At 44.0% G+C, this 17,277-nt stretch overlaps 1 protein-coding gene across 2 annotated transcripts in view; it reads right to left on the reverse strand.

Annotated features, from left to right (window-relative positions):
- The window catches only part of SHROOM3 (shroom family member 3), a 600,371-nt gene extending 584,625 nt beyond the window's left edge, over nt 1–15,746 (reverse strand). The window contains exon 1 of one of the 2 annotated variants that reach the window (XM_029600527.1): nt 15,286–15,743. In XM_029600527.1, coding sequence (XP_029456387.1) covers nt 15,286–15,435 — 150 coding nt within the window. In that variant the 5' untranslated portion in view covers nt 15,436–15,743. Of the gene's footprint in view, nt 1–15,285 lie in introns of both variants that reach the window. The other variant, XM_029600537.1, reaches the window with a different exon arrangement.
- Nucleotides 15,747–17,277: the final 1,531 nt, after the last annotated feature.

Genomic DNA, 17,277 nt, shown 5'->3' on the forward strand with positions numbered 1-17,277 from the left:
AAGGACTTCAAAGGGGCGTGGGATAAACACTGTGGATCCATAAAGTCAAGAGGCCGCCAATGAAGAGTAGGTGACTCGCCAGAATGATGGCTACTGCCTGGAGACAATACCCTTATTCAATAAACATACACATCGTTACTGTGACTCCAACATCACTCTAAGCTTCAACAACAAGAGGAAATGTGGAAAAAAGGATTTGCACTCACAAAGACGGGAATAGCTGGCTTGTTACCGCAGTTACTACCCCAAACCAAATAACCAAATTACTACCTCCACCTTCCTCTGTTCCTGATGCCTTTCAACTAGCTTGATCACTCCATTCTTATACTTCACTTTCAATGCATATCCAGCATAGTTCTCTGCTTCAACAGCAGGGGAGAAGAAAAACTGTTACTTCACACATCCAGCAGAGCTCTCTGCTTAAACGGCAGGGGAGAAGAAAAAAGGGTTCGCACTCACAAAGCGGGGAGTAGCTGGCTTGTTACGGCGGTTACTACCCCAAACCAAATGTACCTGATACTTCACTCTCGACGAATATCCAGCATGGCTCTCTGCTTCAACGGCATGGGAGAAAGACTGATACATCACGAATTTCCAGCATAGCTCTCTGCTTCAACGGCAGGGGAAAAGAAAAACTGATACTTCACGCATATCCAGCATAACTTCAACGGCAGGGGAGAAGAAAAAAGGATTCACACTCACAAAGCAGGGAGTAGCTGGCTTGTTACGGCGGTTACTACCCCAAACCAAATGTGCCTGATACTTCACTTTCGATGCATATCCAGCATAGCTCTCTGCTTCAACGGCAGGGGAGAAGAAAAAAACAGATACCTCACGCATATCCAGCATAGCTCCCTGCTTCAACAGCAGGGGAGAAGATAAACAACCAATAAGGGCTGTATAACATAATCTGGGTAAAAACAAATAAGCATGGGTGTAGCTTGCTTATTGCGGCGGTTACTACCCCTACTACCTCTAACTAATCAAGCTAGATATTTCACTTGGATGCAGCTCCATCACCGCTCTCTACATTAATGGTGGGGGTGGAAGGGAAATAGAACCAAGAGCTAAGAGAAACAGATAAGTATGAGAGAAAAAATGAGGGAAGCTTGCTGGGCAGACTGGATGGGCCATTTGGTCTTCTTCTGCCGTCATTTCTATGTTTCTATGTTTCTATGTTTCTATATTATGGCCAGTCTCTCTTTCTCTCTCTCTCTCTCCCTCCCTCTCAAATTGTCTGAAATAAGCCTTACGGGACACATCACAAATGGCGATGAAACCTCACCGCATGGTCACGGCTGCTATCGCACAGCCTAACGCATTTGAAAGAGGTGTAGCTAAAATCTGCATTATGGCTGTGCGATAGCTCTTCACAGACAGGCTAGCCCAGCCCACTCTCTGCCCCTAACTCCTCCTATTTTTAGAATTTGCATCGCACCATACGATATGGTGCGATCGCATGCGGTAAACACGTTTTCGCATGCGTTAAGGGCTTATCGCATGCGAAAACGCCGATCGCATGCGAAAACGCCTTACCGCATTTTGGAAAATGACCCCCTTAGATTGTAAGCCCTCTGGGGATAGGGCTATACCTACAGAACCTGAATGTAAACCAATATCAGATCGAATGTTGGTATATAAAAAAATAAATAAAATAATGTAATTTTAGTTTGGGTTATGTCTTTCTACAGGTAAACCCATACTCAGCATGTGTTGCAATGCATAAAAAAACCCCATAACAATTTAAATACAGTATAATTTATAATCATGTTACAATACATAATCATAATTACTGCCCTATAACATAATCTACAGTCTTACATGAAAAATGATGCTAGCAAACATAATAAGAATAACGGAGATCAATTTAGAGGTTACAGCACATGAAGTCAGTGAAATCAACTCAGTTTCACAAGTAGCAAGCTTCAGGTGTTGTTCACCTAACAAGGAGGTTCTATGGTGCTTTGTAACCAACCATGCCTTTATCTGTCCACTAGAAAGCCCTTTGTGCCCTATAACAATGTTCTCAATTATGACAGAACCTCAGTTAATAAAGAGAAAAGAAACTATCCTATTAGGTTTTGATCTTTTTAGAAATAAAAAACATACCCCGGGATTCAACATTCGTTATAATTATAGCGGAATGTATTGTAACATAATTATAAATTGTACTGTATTTAAATTGTTATGGGTTTTTTTATGCATTGCAACACATGCTGAGTATGGGTTTACCTGTAGAAAGACATAACTCAAACTAAAATTACATTATTTTATTTATTTTTTTATATACCGACATTCGATCTGGGATATCACATTGGTTTACATTCAGGTACTGTAGGTATTTCCCTATCCCCAGAGGGCTTACAAAAAAAAAAAAAAGCGATAGTGTGCACCTGGCCGCACGGAGGCAGTGCATTTTCACCCACCGCAGTTGAAGCCATACCGCCAATGGGAAAGGTGGTATTACTTCCGGCACTACTGCTGGCAATATTGTCTAACATTATCACCCGCAGTGGAACTGAAATCAATATTGTTCTAACCCTGTCCTAATCCCTCCCCAACCCCTTCCCTTAAATCCTAACGTCGCGATGTGGCAGTTATCGCATGCTTTAGGGCGGTAATGCGCGGGAGAATGGCCTATCACAGCTTGATGAATGACCCTGGAAGGTTAGCTGAAACTCTGCCTTAGGGCAAGGACATAAAGCTGAACAATGGAGTTAGTTCTATTAATTACAATGGCCTCATTTACCAAGGTATCAGCTGAATTTCCATCTTCTGTGGTGATTTATATCTCTATCCCCCACTTCCCCCCAAATCCAGACACAGCTTCTAGAACAGCCCTCTCTGACAGGCCAGGCAGAGAGTGCGATTCCAGAAGAGAAAATATCATGAATACAAGCAAATCACTGAGATGAAGCAAAGGATTAAGAAACAGAGGAGGAGCAAGTACAATGGTTTGTATTCAATGTCTATAAATACTTAGGGGATTGACAAGGGCAGTTTTTATTTTCCTCAGTCTCAGGGATAGTTTTACTTGCTTTTAGAGTATGGGTTGCACTGTTTATTCTTAAAAAGGTGCAATGGCACCTCACAAAGCAATATGAAGCTCCTCCAGCTCCAACAAAATACTGTTGCTGGTATTTTACTAGGAGCTGAAGCAAATGATCACATAAAACCAATAAGAACATAAGAACATAAGAAAATGCCATACTGGGTCAGACCAAGGGTCCATCAAGCCCAGCATCCTGTTTCCAACAGAGACGAATCCAGGCCATAAGAACCTGGCAAGTACCCAAAAACTAAGTCTATTCCATGTTACCATTGCTAATGGCAGTGGCTATTCTCTTAGGGGTAGATCTTAAAAAAATACGCGATTGTGTACTTTTGTTCGCGCACCAGGCGCAAACAAAAGTACGCTGGATTTTATAAGATACGCGCGTATTATTGCCTATTATTGAATAGCCGCTGCTTATTACCAGCATTAGTTGCATGGATCTTTTTCAAGTTTGTGTACTTGCCAGGGACTTGTATCCTAGAGTGGCCACTGTTGGAAACAGGATGTTGGCTTGATGGACCAGTTTATCTAATGGAAGCACCAGCCCTGGATATGGATACCCTTCAAGGGGCTCTGCTCAACAAATAGTGATGGAGCCCATGAAGGAGGGAGTGATACTCAACCTAATATTCAAAAATGGGGATAATGTCTCTAATGCCTGAGTAGATGCTCACTTCAGTACTAGTAGTCAGAGGGTATGGTTCAGTAACACAGCCAGGAGAAAAAAAAGGCACATAAAGATCCAAGTTTTAAATATCAAAAATACAATCTGGTAAAATAGGGAAATACCTTGAGGAGGAACTAGAAATCTGAAATGGATGACGTAGAACAGTGAGCCAAATTTAAAAGAGCTATAACCAAAGGCAGCAAATCTCTATCAGGTCTATACTGTAAAGTGCGGTTGGAGATTCCCCGTCTGCAACTCGCTGTGGGCGGCACAATTGGGACGCGTAAAGCAATCCTGCGATACAGTCTCCAGTTTCACGCGTCCTTAGCGCTTCTTGAAACCGACGCATAACCCTTTCCGCACCCAGCATGTATATCATATGTAAATGAACGAATTAGCTATTTAATGAAGGAATTAGCTATTCCCTCCGATACTGTGACGCGCGCTCCAATTATCTCCTTTGTAACCCGCTATTTTGCCGCGTCCTTAACCTGTTAGTTTACCGCCTACCCTTTACCTGGTGTTAGTCCTGCACCATGGATGACCTCCATATATACTAACCCGCTTTCAAACTGCATTCAGCCCTTCTTTTTGCATGAACGATGCTGCACGGAATTCCGATTGCATTAGTTATTTGCTTAACAAAATTATTTCATCCCGCATGTTCCGTATGGGAGCTGACAGCGGCTTACAAAAAAAATTACAGTTCTCATAAAATGCTAAAGTTGTTATATATATATAAATACCTAGATGTCACTTTCCGAATCCCCCATCTCCACATGGGCGGGCGGGCGTACGGTCATCGAGGCGGCGGCGGGAGCCGGCAGGCGGGTGGGCGCGCGTTTGATCCAGGTGGCGGCGGGAGCCGGCGGGCGGGTGGGCGTCCGTCCATCCAGGCGGCGGCGGGAGACGGCGGGCGGGTGGGCGCCCGTTCATCCAGGCGGCGGCGGGAGGCGGCGGGCGGGCGTTTATCCAGGCGGCGGCGGGCGGGTGGGCGTCCGTTCATCCAGGCGGAGGGAGCCGGCGGCGAAAGCGGCCTCCAGCAGCCCCCGTTGGCAGTGAATGAATGCACGACAGTTTACGACCGTGCAATTTCAACGCTCAAGGCAGTCACATGCCGTGATGTCAAGCGTCGTGACGTCACGCCTTGAGCACCGAAATTGCACGGGCGTACACAGGCGTGCATTCATTCACTGCCGGCGGGGGCTGCTGGAGGCCGCTTTCGCCGCCGGCTCCCTCCTCCTGGATGAACGGACGCCCATCCACCCGCCGCCGCCTGGATAAACGCGCGCCCACCCGCCCGCCGCCTCCCGCCACCGCCTGGATAAACGCGCGCCCACCCGCCTGCTGCCTCCCGCCGCCGCCTGGATGAACGGGCACCCACCCACCCGCCGCCTCCCACCTGGATAAACGTGCGCCCTCCAGCCGCTGCCTGGATGAATGGGCGCCCACCTGCCCACCGCCTCCAGCCACCGCCTGGATAAACGCGCGCCCTCCAGCCGCTGCCTGGATGAATGGGCGCCCACCCGCCCGCCGCCTCCCACCGCTACCTGGATAAACGCGCGCCCACCCGCCCGCCGCCTCCCGCCACCGCCTGGATGAATGGGCGCCCACCCGTCTGCCGGCTCCCGCCGCCGCCTGGATAAACGCGCGTGGAGATGGGGGATTCGGAAAGTGACATCTAGGTATATATATATATATATATATATATATATATAACAACTTTTGTTTTAGTTTTGGTTGCTTTAGTTTTGATGGTTTCCCCCCTCCCGCCTTGCTTCGGGAGGGGGGAAACCATCCACTTCCTGGTGCCTGTCATTTCAAATGTCATTTAAAATGACAGGTACCAGCGCACCCAGGATACTGTATAGGCGCTGTATTAAGCGCCTATACAGTAAAATGGGTTGCGCGGGCCTAACGCTTCGCCTAACGCTTCGCAGACGCGGCTTGCATTTGCAAGCAATTTGAATAGAGTATCGAGCGATATGTGAAGAGAACTGTGCGTGCGGGGAACGAGGGTGCGCCCTGCACTGCCGCACTCTTTCTAACGCGGCATAACTGTATTGACCTGTCAATCAGATAATAGAAGGACTAGGGGGCATTCCATGAAGTTAGCAAGGAGCTCATTTAAAACAAACTGAGGAAAATTCACTCAGAGCATAGCTAATCTCTGGAATTCATTGCCAGATGATTGGTTACAAAAACCACCCCACATCAAATATTGTTGTTCTTTTACTTCTTTTTTTGTGTATATCTCATTAAACTTGAAAAAATCCCCCAAACAAGAGAGGTAGTGTTCGTTCAAGAATTTTGCTTACAATCAAGATTACCTTTTTACAAACAACTCTTTCATAAAAAGTATATCACAAAAAGAAAAATTTGATTTGGAGGGGGGTGATTGTTTCATAAATTTACTGCGGACCCATCCAGGTAATCCTTGTTATAATTTTAATCAATAACAGACTGCCAACCCTCCACACCTAATATAATGCAAAAACAAATTTTATATATTTTTTTAATGTTTTTTGTGTTGTTTTGTAATTTTTGAAAAAAGTCGGTCTTTATCAAAAAGGAAAACAGTTTGCCACCAAATGCTCCAAAACTGAATCCACTTCATATAGTTTCATTGATCGACCGCAAGATACTTAGCTTGGTACGGCTTGATTCAGACGCTGATACCTCAGTTCGCAATAGTGTTTTTTACCCCAACAAGTTTTGAAATGATTCTTCATCAAGGGAACCGCTTGACCACCACACTTCTCAGCTCGCTCAAGTTATTGCTTTGTAATCCTGTCCTCACATTTTTTTGTAAAAAATTAAAAACGGCTCGCAGCTCGCTGCCCGTATCGTTCAAAAAAATGGCGAACCCTTGATCTGACCCAGTATGGCAATACTTATGTTCTAAGAATATTTGGTGATGCTGAGGGAGATGAGGAAAGAAATCAGGAAAGCAAAAAGTCATGTGGAAGAAAGGATTGCTGAAAAGGTAAAGCGAGATAACTAAACATTTTTCATATATGTTAATGAAAGGATACTAAGATACTACAGTAAAATTGAAAGGCAACAAGTAGCAATGTGTCGAGAAAGATGAAGAAATAGAAGAAATATTAAACAAATCAGTTTGGTTTTCATTTTCAAAAGGAAGACCCTAGAAAAGAACCATTGCTGGTTGATAAGAACATGGAAGGGAGTGGGGTAGACAACCCCATTTACAGAATAGAATGTATGGGAAGAGCTAGGAAAACAAAGTGGACAAAGCCATGGGGATTGATGATGAACATCACAGGATTCTAAGGGAGCTCAGAGATGTGCTGCTGGGTCTCTGTTCAATATATCCCTGGAAATGGGAGTGGTGCCGCAAGATTGGAGAAGAGTGGTTTTGGTCCCATTTCACAAGGGTAGTAGCAGAGAGGAGGAAGGAAACTATCGTTCATTTAGCCTCACCCTCAGTGGGGGGAAAATTGATGGAGACTCTGCTATAGGAAAGGATAGTTCACTTTCTACAATCCAGTGGGTTGCTGGACCAGAGGCAGAATTGGTTCATCAGGGAAGGTCCTGTCAGAGAAATCTGTTTGATTTTTTTGATTGGGTAACTAAAGAATTGGATCAAGGAAGAGTACTCGATGTGATTTAGTTGGATTTCAGAACAACTTTTTATATGATCCCACATAGAAGCTTGGGACTGGGTGCCAAGGTGGTGGAGTGGATTACTACTGGTTGACTGACAGGAGACAATATGTACTGGTAAATGGAACCTGCTCTGAAGAAATAACGGTGTTAAGTAAGTAGAGTGCCTCAAGGATCAGTTTTGGGACCAGTTTTGTTTGATATCTTCATGATCAACATTGCAAAGGGTTTAGAGGGAATTTTTTTTTTCTGGAAGATGCTAAGATCTGCATCAGAACAAACATGCTGGAAGGAGTAGAGAATAAAATGTGATTTAAGAAAGCTTGAAGAGGGGTCAAACATTCATCAGCTGGGATTCAATGCCAAGAAGTGAGGAATCATACACATGGGATGTGGTAATACAAAAGAGCTGTATGTCATGGGGGGCAAAAGACTAATTGTGCATAGACCCAGAGAAAGACCGTGGGATAATTATCAGGCCGATATAGTACAGTGCGCTCCAACGGAGCGCACTGTTAACCTGCCATTGGACGCGTGTTTTCCCTTACCCCTTATTCAGTAAGGGGCAGAAAACACGCATCCAACCCGCCGAACCTAATAGCGCCCTCAACATACAAATGCATGTTGATGGCCCTATTAGGTATTTGCGCGCAATTCAGAAAGTAAAATGTGCAGCCAAGCCGCACATTTTACTTTCAGAAATTAGCGCCTATCCAAAGGTAGGCGCTAATTTCTTCTGGCACCGGGAAAGTGCACAGAAAAGCAGTAAAAACTGCTTTTCTGTGCACCCTCCGACTTAATGTCATGGCGATATTAAGTCGGAGGTCCCGAAGAGTAAAAACAGTTAAAAAGAAAAAAAAATTGGAAGTCGGCCAGCGGCTGTCGGGTCGAAAACCGGACGCTCAATTTTGCCGACATCAATTTTTCCGAGCCCGTGGCTGTCAGCGGGCTTGAAAACCGACGCCGGCAAAATTGAGCATCGGCTGTCAAACCTGCTGACAGCCGCCGCTCCTGTCAAAAAGGAGGCACTAGGGACGTGCTAGTGTCCCTAGCGCCTCCGTTTGCCTGTTTCTACCGCCGGGCCTCATTGAAATACTGTATCGCGCACACGGGTGAGTGGACTTTACTGAATCGGCCTGTATGTCTGCTGATCTGAAGGCAGCAAAGAAATGTGACAAGGCAAGATCTAAAGCCAGAAGAATTCTTGGCTACATAGAGAGGAATAACCAGCAGGAAAAAGGAGGTGTTAATGCCTTTGGTGAGGCCTCACCTGGAATACTGTGTTCATTTCTGGAGACCGCATCTCTAGAATAACAGAGACAGGATAGAAGCAGTGGAGAGGAAGGTGACCAAAATGGTGTGGGTTCTATTTTTGAAGACCTATGAGGAGAGGCTGAAGGATCTAAATATATATATATTCTGGAAGAGAGGAGGTGCAGGGGAGATATGATATAGACCTTCAAATACCTGAAAGGTATTAGTGATGTAGAAACATCAAATCTTTTTCATTGGAAATAAACTGTACAACTAGGGATCACGATATGAAATTCCAAGGGGGGGGGGGGGGGGGGGGGGGGAAACGACAACTCAGAACCAACAGAGAGGGTGGTGGATGCCTGAAATGCCCTAGCAGAAGAGGTGGTAAAGACCAGAACAGTAAATGAATTCAAAAGGGCATGGATAAATACTGCAGATCCCTAAAGGCTTGAGATTGGAAATGAAGAAAGGGGTAACCCAGTTGTAACATTTCTGCATGGGATAACTTGCATGGAACGGCAGTTACTATCCTAAACAGAATGTATGGGGGTAATCTGCAGAGAGTGGAAGTTACTACATAAGCAACTTGCTGGACAGATTGAGTGGACTATTTACTCAATACTATGTTATTACCAGCCCCCCACATTTAACATATCCCAGCTATCACAGACTTTTTTTTAACCAAACTTTAAATAAACAATTTTCCACCCTTTGTATCTGTAGTTTGAATGTATCCTCTGTCTCTGCTTGCTGTCTTAGTTTCCTCTTTGCCTCATTTCTTTTCTGATCTCTCTCTTTCTCTGTGTGCCTTTTTCTTTTTATTGGCTTTCTAGAGCTCATTATCTTCTCTCACCTCCTCCTAGTCTCACCTTCCTCCTACCAATTCCATCCCTCTCCAGACCATTTCATGCCTCTTCCCTCTCACTATGATCCCCTCTCTTCTGACAATTCCTCTTGGTTTATCACCCCTATCATCCCCCTTTCTCTGTCCACACAGAACTTTTCCCAGACTTCTTCACCTCTCTTCCTCTTCCCTTTACCTATGCCACTTCACTTCTCTTTTTATCACAATCTATATCCTCTCTCCCAGCTTGTATCACCTTCTCATCTCTTTCCCCTTCTCATAGCTCAGATCCCCTCTCAGCTTCTCACCCTCTCAGACTGTGTCTATTCCTCTCCCTCTTCTACAGCTCCACTGTGAGCCCATCTTCCCCTTACAATTACTCTCCTCCTCTCAGCCAGCATTTCCTCTTCTCCTCTCCCCACCTCCCAGCAGTTCTGTCAGTCCTCTTTCACCACAATCTTAGCTCATCTGTCCCTAGCTCTTTTCCCTGTCCCTCTGTCATTAGCCCTCCCTATCTTTACTGCACCTCAGGAAGATTGTCTGTCCTACACTTCTTCTGCTGTCTGATGCCCTGCAGCCCATTGGTCAGACTCTCTACCACCAGCCAATAGGCTGCAGGGGCAGCAGGGAGCATGAAGTACTTCCTTACTGCCTTCCCCCATGGCCTTACTGCATGGAGCTCTCAGCTTCCGAGTCACAGGAGACAATATTGGGGGTGTTTATGTACCCATAGAGCTGGAGCCTATGACCATAATAAGAATGAGCCTAGCTTTTAAGCCAGAGAATGTTGGGTATGATCTCAATCTCTCAAATGTACCTTTAGTGATTACTTTAATGCTTACATTCAGGCCGATTCAGTAAAAGTCACGGGAGAGCAGGCGAGCGTCCGCTCTCCTGTGCATGTGATTCAGGGGGGAAGAAGATGCAAATTAGGGCCCATGGTAAAAAGAGGCGCTAGGGACACTAGCGTCGGTTCTCGAGCCCGCTGACAGCCACGGGTTCAGAAAACGGACGCCGGCTAAATTGAGCATCTGTCTTCCGACCCGCGGGCCGCCGGCTGATTAAAAAAATTTTTTTTTAAATTTTGGGGCCTCCGACTTAATATCGCTATGATATTAAGTCGGAGGGTGTTCAGAAAAGCAGTTTTTTCTGCTTTTCTGTACACTTCCCCCGTGCCAGCTGAAATTAACGCCAGCCTTTGGCAGGCATTAATTTCTGAAAGTAAAATGTGCGGCTTGGCTGCACATTTTACTTTCTGAATCGCGCGGGAATAACTAATAGGCCCATCAACATGCATTTGCATGTTGTGGGCGCTATTAGTTTCAGGGGGGGGGGGGTTGGATGCACATTTTCGACGCACTATTACCCCTTACTGTATAAGGGGTAAAGGTAGTGCATCGAAAACGCGCGTTTAAACCCGGGTTATCGGCCCAAATGTGCTAAAATAAGCTTCTTTATGGAATTCAAAGGATATAATATGTACAGGCAACATATCAAAATCACACTTGAAAGTTCTTTTTAATCAGACTGGTGATGCCCAGGACATTTGGGGCGATTTCTGTATCTTTCTATCATATTTTCTTGCTCTCTATTTGCATCTCTTGGTACTTGGTTATGTTCTCTCTTTCCATAGACAGTACAACATAGTCATTTTCTCCTGTGTGTGATTTCTTGCACACTTAAAATTTCACAGATCACTTTTAAATTACATCAGAGTCAAGTACAAGTTATATTTTCATGAAGCATAAACAGAAATGCATCAGCAGGGGTTCCACAATCACAGTGAACCTTATCTGCAAACAATGTTTGCCCTAGCCATGGATATTCCTTTATGACATATCAGCAAAGTTATTTATTTTTTACAAGAGGCAAATGAGCTGATTTGAAATACCTGCTACCAAAAAAAATGGGGAAAAGTAATTAACAATAATCTATAGAATTTGTGTACCTAAACAAGTAATGTGAATAAATCATTTAGCTTCTTTTCCCAACAGTAATCCCCTATTGAAATCTATGGAATGCAACCTAGTAAAATCATTAAATTACAAGTCATTACTTACTAAAATTATTTATCTTTGCAACTTGGATTATATCAAAGCTATAGATATTTAAGAATAGGCAGATACTATTACACTAGAATTATGTCCTTTGGCTCATCTTCTTAAGATATTCTTTATTCATTGTTGGAAAAAGATAAAAGAGATGGTGAAGGAGTTAAGTATTAAGTTGCATATTTTTTTAGAACCTGTAGCTATTTGATAACTGTATGTATGAACTGCCAGCCATTTTTCTTCTACCTTTTCTTGGCTCAGCAGACTCTCCCTACGCTTTTAAGTTTTCAGTTGAACTGGAACCGGCCTTTGCTGGGACTCGGGCACCACCAGCTTTCATTCACAAACTACCTGGGGTCCATCCCCCCTCCCCATTTTTAATCCTTTTCCTGTCCCATCTAGTCCACTCAATGACAATCCCTGGCCAGGAGCCACAGGCTCCGACTTCCTCAGGACCTTGGTATTCGTGCAGCCCGGAGACTAGCCACTATAATGTTAGGGCACTGTGTGTAATAGCTGAGGCTCTCTTCCCCCAGGCGCTGTGAATCCTGTCTCTGCAGCACCTCCAGCCACTCCCGGTCTGGTGAACAGAAGCCGACCTTAAAAAGTGAGCCCAGATCTCCCACATGGTGTACGCAGTACCGCAAATGAGCCATGGAGCCAGCCCTCCTTGTTGCTGTTTCACCTACAGTATTATGCCTATTAACCAGCTTTCACAATGGACAGCCGACATGACTTTTGATTTATTTTGCCTTTACTGCAGTAGTATTTAGAGCATTGGCTACATGACAGATAGCAAATCTACCAGAATTATACTAACTATGGAATGCAACCTAGTAAAATCATTAAATTACAAGTCATTTCTTACTAAAATTATATATATATATATATATTATAGTACTATCTTAATATTTAATTTGCTGTGATATATATATATATATATTATAGTAGTATCTTAATATTTAATTTGCTGTGAACAGTACCGTAAATAACATACTTTTAACATGGTGACAACATATATCATGTGTTACTTACTAGGGCTGTGACAATAATATGTCCCTTTTCATTTCACCGTTAGCTTCGCTAACAAAACAGGAACAGTTCTCCGATTGTTTGTAAAAATGTTCCTCCAGCTCTGACTGAAACTTGGTGGATTACCTACAAATTCCTGCAGACGCTGGTGAAGAAGACCCAAATATCTTGCAAGCCATGAATACGCATAGCTCTTGCTGCATTCGCTCTTCTAGCAAAAAAGCTACCACCAGGACAAATTGTTAGAGCATCCTCTCTTCATGTCAGTATCTCAATACTGTACAGGCAGCAGACAGGTCCTGGGCAGGGAAGTGTGACAAGGAGGATGCGCTTGCATTAAGTGGTTATGCAAAAAAAGTTTAAAAAATAATAATAAATATATACATCTATAGTAACCGGAGGGTTGTTTTTTTTTAGTGTTGCTTTAGGGAAGGAAGGGACGAGGGATGCAGCTTCCAGTGGCATCCTGCACACTCTCCGCATGTTTGACATTAAGGGGGCCCGTTGTTGTGGAAACCAAATCCCTTGGACGCATTAATTCACAAAAGCCAGAAACATCTCCTCCCCACCCAACCCCTCTCTCCCTCTCTTCTCTCAGTTTCTACTTGAACATTGCATTGTTCAGTGAAACTGCTTTAAAACAAAATCTGGCACTTTTCTGCAACAAAAGGAATGCTTGCTTGACAGTTAAGGTAGAAAATGTTTGGGAAAACAGCTCATAACTTTATCCCGCCAGTTTTATTTGCAAAGCACCATGCGGTGATTTCCCATTCTGGGTGTCTGTGGGGGGGCTGGGGGCCACGGTTGGAGTGGAAGAGTTTGTTTGTTTTTTTTCTCGCTATGTTTTGCCTGTATGTATAGAAAAAATGATTAAACTGCGAACAAAAATATATGTCAGTTGGTCTTTTTATTTTAAACGATGCTGTACAAGAATGACAGCAATATGTACATTTTACAGTAAGTTTAACTTAAAAACAAATTTGTGGATACTTTTGCAATAAATAAGCGACCTGAGCAAGTGAGCATGTTCATGTATACTCTTGCAAAAAACAAAACAAAACCAGAGAAGAGGGAAAGAAAAGCATACGCTTAAGAAAAAAAAAACTTAACTCATTAAACCAAAATCCTCCTTCCCTATACAGACAGATAGTATTGGTATATGGCGCTTCCCTTCTTCTTCACCCTCCCTCCCCTCCCCCCCAAAAAAACTCAGTCAGTTCTGCTATGTGGCAACACGGAACCCCTGTCATCATGACAGCTCAAAGATGATATACACTGCGTACCAGAATGGAGTTCCTCTGAGTGTCCCCAAACTGTGCAGTGTTAAAACAGTTAAGGGGCTGCGCATATGGCAACATGAAGCAATTGCCTCGGCCAGTAGCAGTCCTGAGCAGAAGGTGAGGGCGTCTACTGATATATGTGAGGCAAACTATCCGATAGCTCCTGGTGCCAAGGTAGCATACCCACTAGACACTGAATTACAACATTTGTTTTAAAGCCATTAGTTTCAATTATTGTTATTTTAATTATTTCATCAGCAGCACATTTTAGCTATCTTTGATATTGCTCCAGTACCCACCAGTTCTGGTCTCTGATTGGTTTAAACATTTCTCTATTTAGCCTGGGAGTAGAATTGTCTCAGATTTCAGCTCCAATGATGCCATTTTCTCAAAGACCTATGGAATCACCACTAATATGACTTCTGACATCACTGCATGTCATTTGAGATTCCTACTTCCCAAGCTGTTTTAATGATGCAGAACAATCATTTGAGCCTAAACACTAACTATAGAACAAGGGAAAAAACCCAAAACAAACCAAAAAACCCCCATTTATCCCAGTCCGGTAAGAATGGCACAAATAGTGTGAATATACGAAAAACTTAAAATACTGCTATGGGAAAAAAAAGTAGGAGAGCAATAATGTCATACAGGATTTATTTAATATAATAAATCAACTGTATAAATGAGTGTCATATTTGATCATAAAGACACAGATTTAGGAGGCCAGCAAAATGTGTTAGTGGAAAGATTTTTGCTCATCACCCGATTTTCTATCAGTTCTACCTACAATAGTCGAGCTTAAATACTAAAGCTGTATCATTTTACTTTTCCAGTGTGCCATCCAACTGCAGAGCACTGTATAAGGTGATCATTAAAGAACTAATAAAGGGGTTCAGTGAATGTTAAAAAGAATCGGGAAGATCCAACAAGTAAAAAGGAGTTTCCATGCCCTGGAGACTCTACTGTAACTGAGAGACTGCATTCGTTTTGTGTACATATCCCTGGTTTATATAAATGCAGTGCATTATACAAACAGGGATATGCGCTCAAAACCATTTCCTACATGTAGATGTGACTATGTATATTGCATGAATATTTATGTGAGTTTATACTGAAATTGTTTGCTTGTGATGGTATAGACAAAGATAAATGTACGATGGTATTGGAATAACTTAGATAGTATTGAACATCTTACTCCAGAAAACCTTTAAATACCTGTGGTCATGATGTGCTGTACTAAAAACAGGGCCATTACCCCAGTACTGCTACTTACACAATTTTGCATTTCATTTCCCCCCTCAGCAATGTTCTCCAGTAATCACTTTTAGGAATGATATTACTACTTCATGCAGTATACGAAAAGGCAAGCCAATAAAAAGAGGAAGTCATCCTAGTTTCTTTGAAATCGATCTGCCTGCCTTCTGCTGCACAAGGCCCTGCCTAACCACGTGCGGCCGGCAAGACATTACCTTGGAGATGATCAGTGGCTCTCTGTGCTCCAGGCCGCCTTTCAGGGTGAAGCCCCAGGGCGCGCCTCCTCGCAGAAAGGCGTCCACGTAAAGGTGCCTTCCTCGGGGGGGCAGGTCGGACGCGCTGCTTTCCCTGTCCTCCTCCCGCATCGTCAGCACCGTCACTGCCCCATCATCGGGGGAAACCCAAAAAAAGGCGAGGTGCACGCCAGCAGGCACCCGGGGACGAGAAGCTCCCGAGCCCACATCCAAAGTCCGCCGCAAGCTCTGCTCCAGCACGGGAAGGAAGCGCCCGGGCAACTCTGCTCCCCTCCTCCAAGCCCTGAATCCAGGTCACTTCCCTACGGAGTTTCCCATCGCCGTCCCTGGATGGCGGCTTCTCCCTTCAGGACTTCGGCGACTTTCCCACCCACTGTAGACCTGCACGTGTATTATCCGAGAGGGGCTCTTGTTGTATCGCACCTTTCCGGAATTATTCCTCTTTTATTTTTTTTAAGTCCAACATCCAAGTAGGTTTGCAAACACGAATAAGAGAAAAAAAAAAGAAAAAAAGAAAAAGGGGGAAAGGTTTCAGAGCACTGCGATTTACTAACATTCAAATGAATGCTTCAGTTTTGATTGATTATCTGTCCATTCTCCTTCCCCCAGTGAGATTTACCATTACAATGGTCTTTTTTGCCTCAGTCCATTGCATTAAAAGAATGAAAGCGCTCCCGCTCCCCTTCTCTCACTCTCCTCAACTGGCACCGCGATTTTCTGACTTGTCACAGACCGCACGACCCCCGCACCCCTAGCCCCAAACCGAGAACTTCCAAAAACCCGTTCCATGCCGTCCACGTGAACGATCCGAGCTTCTCCAAGAGGGGATCCAGCGGGATGTCAAGAAAAGGGAAGAAGCGGGTGAAAGTAATCCCTTAAAAAAAAAAAAGAAGTTACGATGCTTTCCTTTCTTTTCGTTGCTTTCTGCTTGCCCCGATGATCAGCCCAAGTTGTTGCTGCTGCTATGACTGAGAGCAAGCGTGGGGAAGTGAACGAGAAGGCTAGAGAGCAAGGGGAAGCAGCTCTGTCCACTCCTACACACACACACACACACACACACACACAATGCAGTGAAAGTGGAGGACCGGAGGCTAACACTTCTGTGGTTTGCTTTCTTTTTAAGACCTGAAAAACCAGTATCCTGAAACAGTATTCCAAAGATGTCTGGGTTTGTTTTTTTTTTCTCTTTCTTAAGAAAGCTAGCTATTCACTTTTTTTTTTTAAGCTGGCAAGTTATCCAAAGTGTCACTGGTGACCGTACTCAGTGGATCGACCGATCATAAAGTGGGGAGGGGTCATTTATGATACCGTTCGGAACATGGAAGCTCCTGTGGAACTGCAAAGGGGCATCTTCGTTTCCAAAAGTAATATGGCAAAAAGAATCCTGCGTGTATTTAAAATCAATTGCACAGGACACGAAGAGCACCGTTTGAAGAATTCACTTGTTCATACATTAAAACAAACACATTGTGAATATTGTTAACTAGATCGATGACTGGTGCCATTTGCTGTGCCACATTCTGATGCACTGAGTGCCTGGGCTGATCTTCAGGGGGGGGGGGGGGGAGGGGAGTAATTTATTCCAGTGTCTCCAACAGTTTTTTTTTTTATTTTGTAACATAGTGATACATAGGAAGAGATGCCACATGATTCTCTATCCATTTCAGAATTTTCAGATTTCAATACTTTTTCATATTATATTTTCTTCCAAAGAGCTTGTTGTTAGCATTAGCAATGGAGTTGTCAAAAACCACTCCTGGCTGGCCAGAGCTCAGCTGTCAGTTTTTCTCCTGGCTGACACCAACCATATGGAGGATAAAAGTGTGTTCTGCTGTTCTCAGACTGTGCAGGAGCCCTTCCTCCTGTCTCTCTCATCCATATGCATGTTGCTTTGAGCCTATAAACAATAATCCACCGCACCAATAATCTGAACTAGCCCTAGGAACAGTGTCA

The sequence above is a fragment of the Rhinatrema bivittatum genome, chromosome 1 (genome assembly GCF_901001135.1).
Source record: "Rhinatrema bivittatum chromosome 1, aRhiBiv1.1, whole genome shotgun sequence".
NCBI lineage: Eukaryota > Metazoa > Chordata > Amphibia > Gymnophiona > Rhinatrematidae > Rhinatrema > Rhinatrema bivittatum.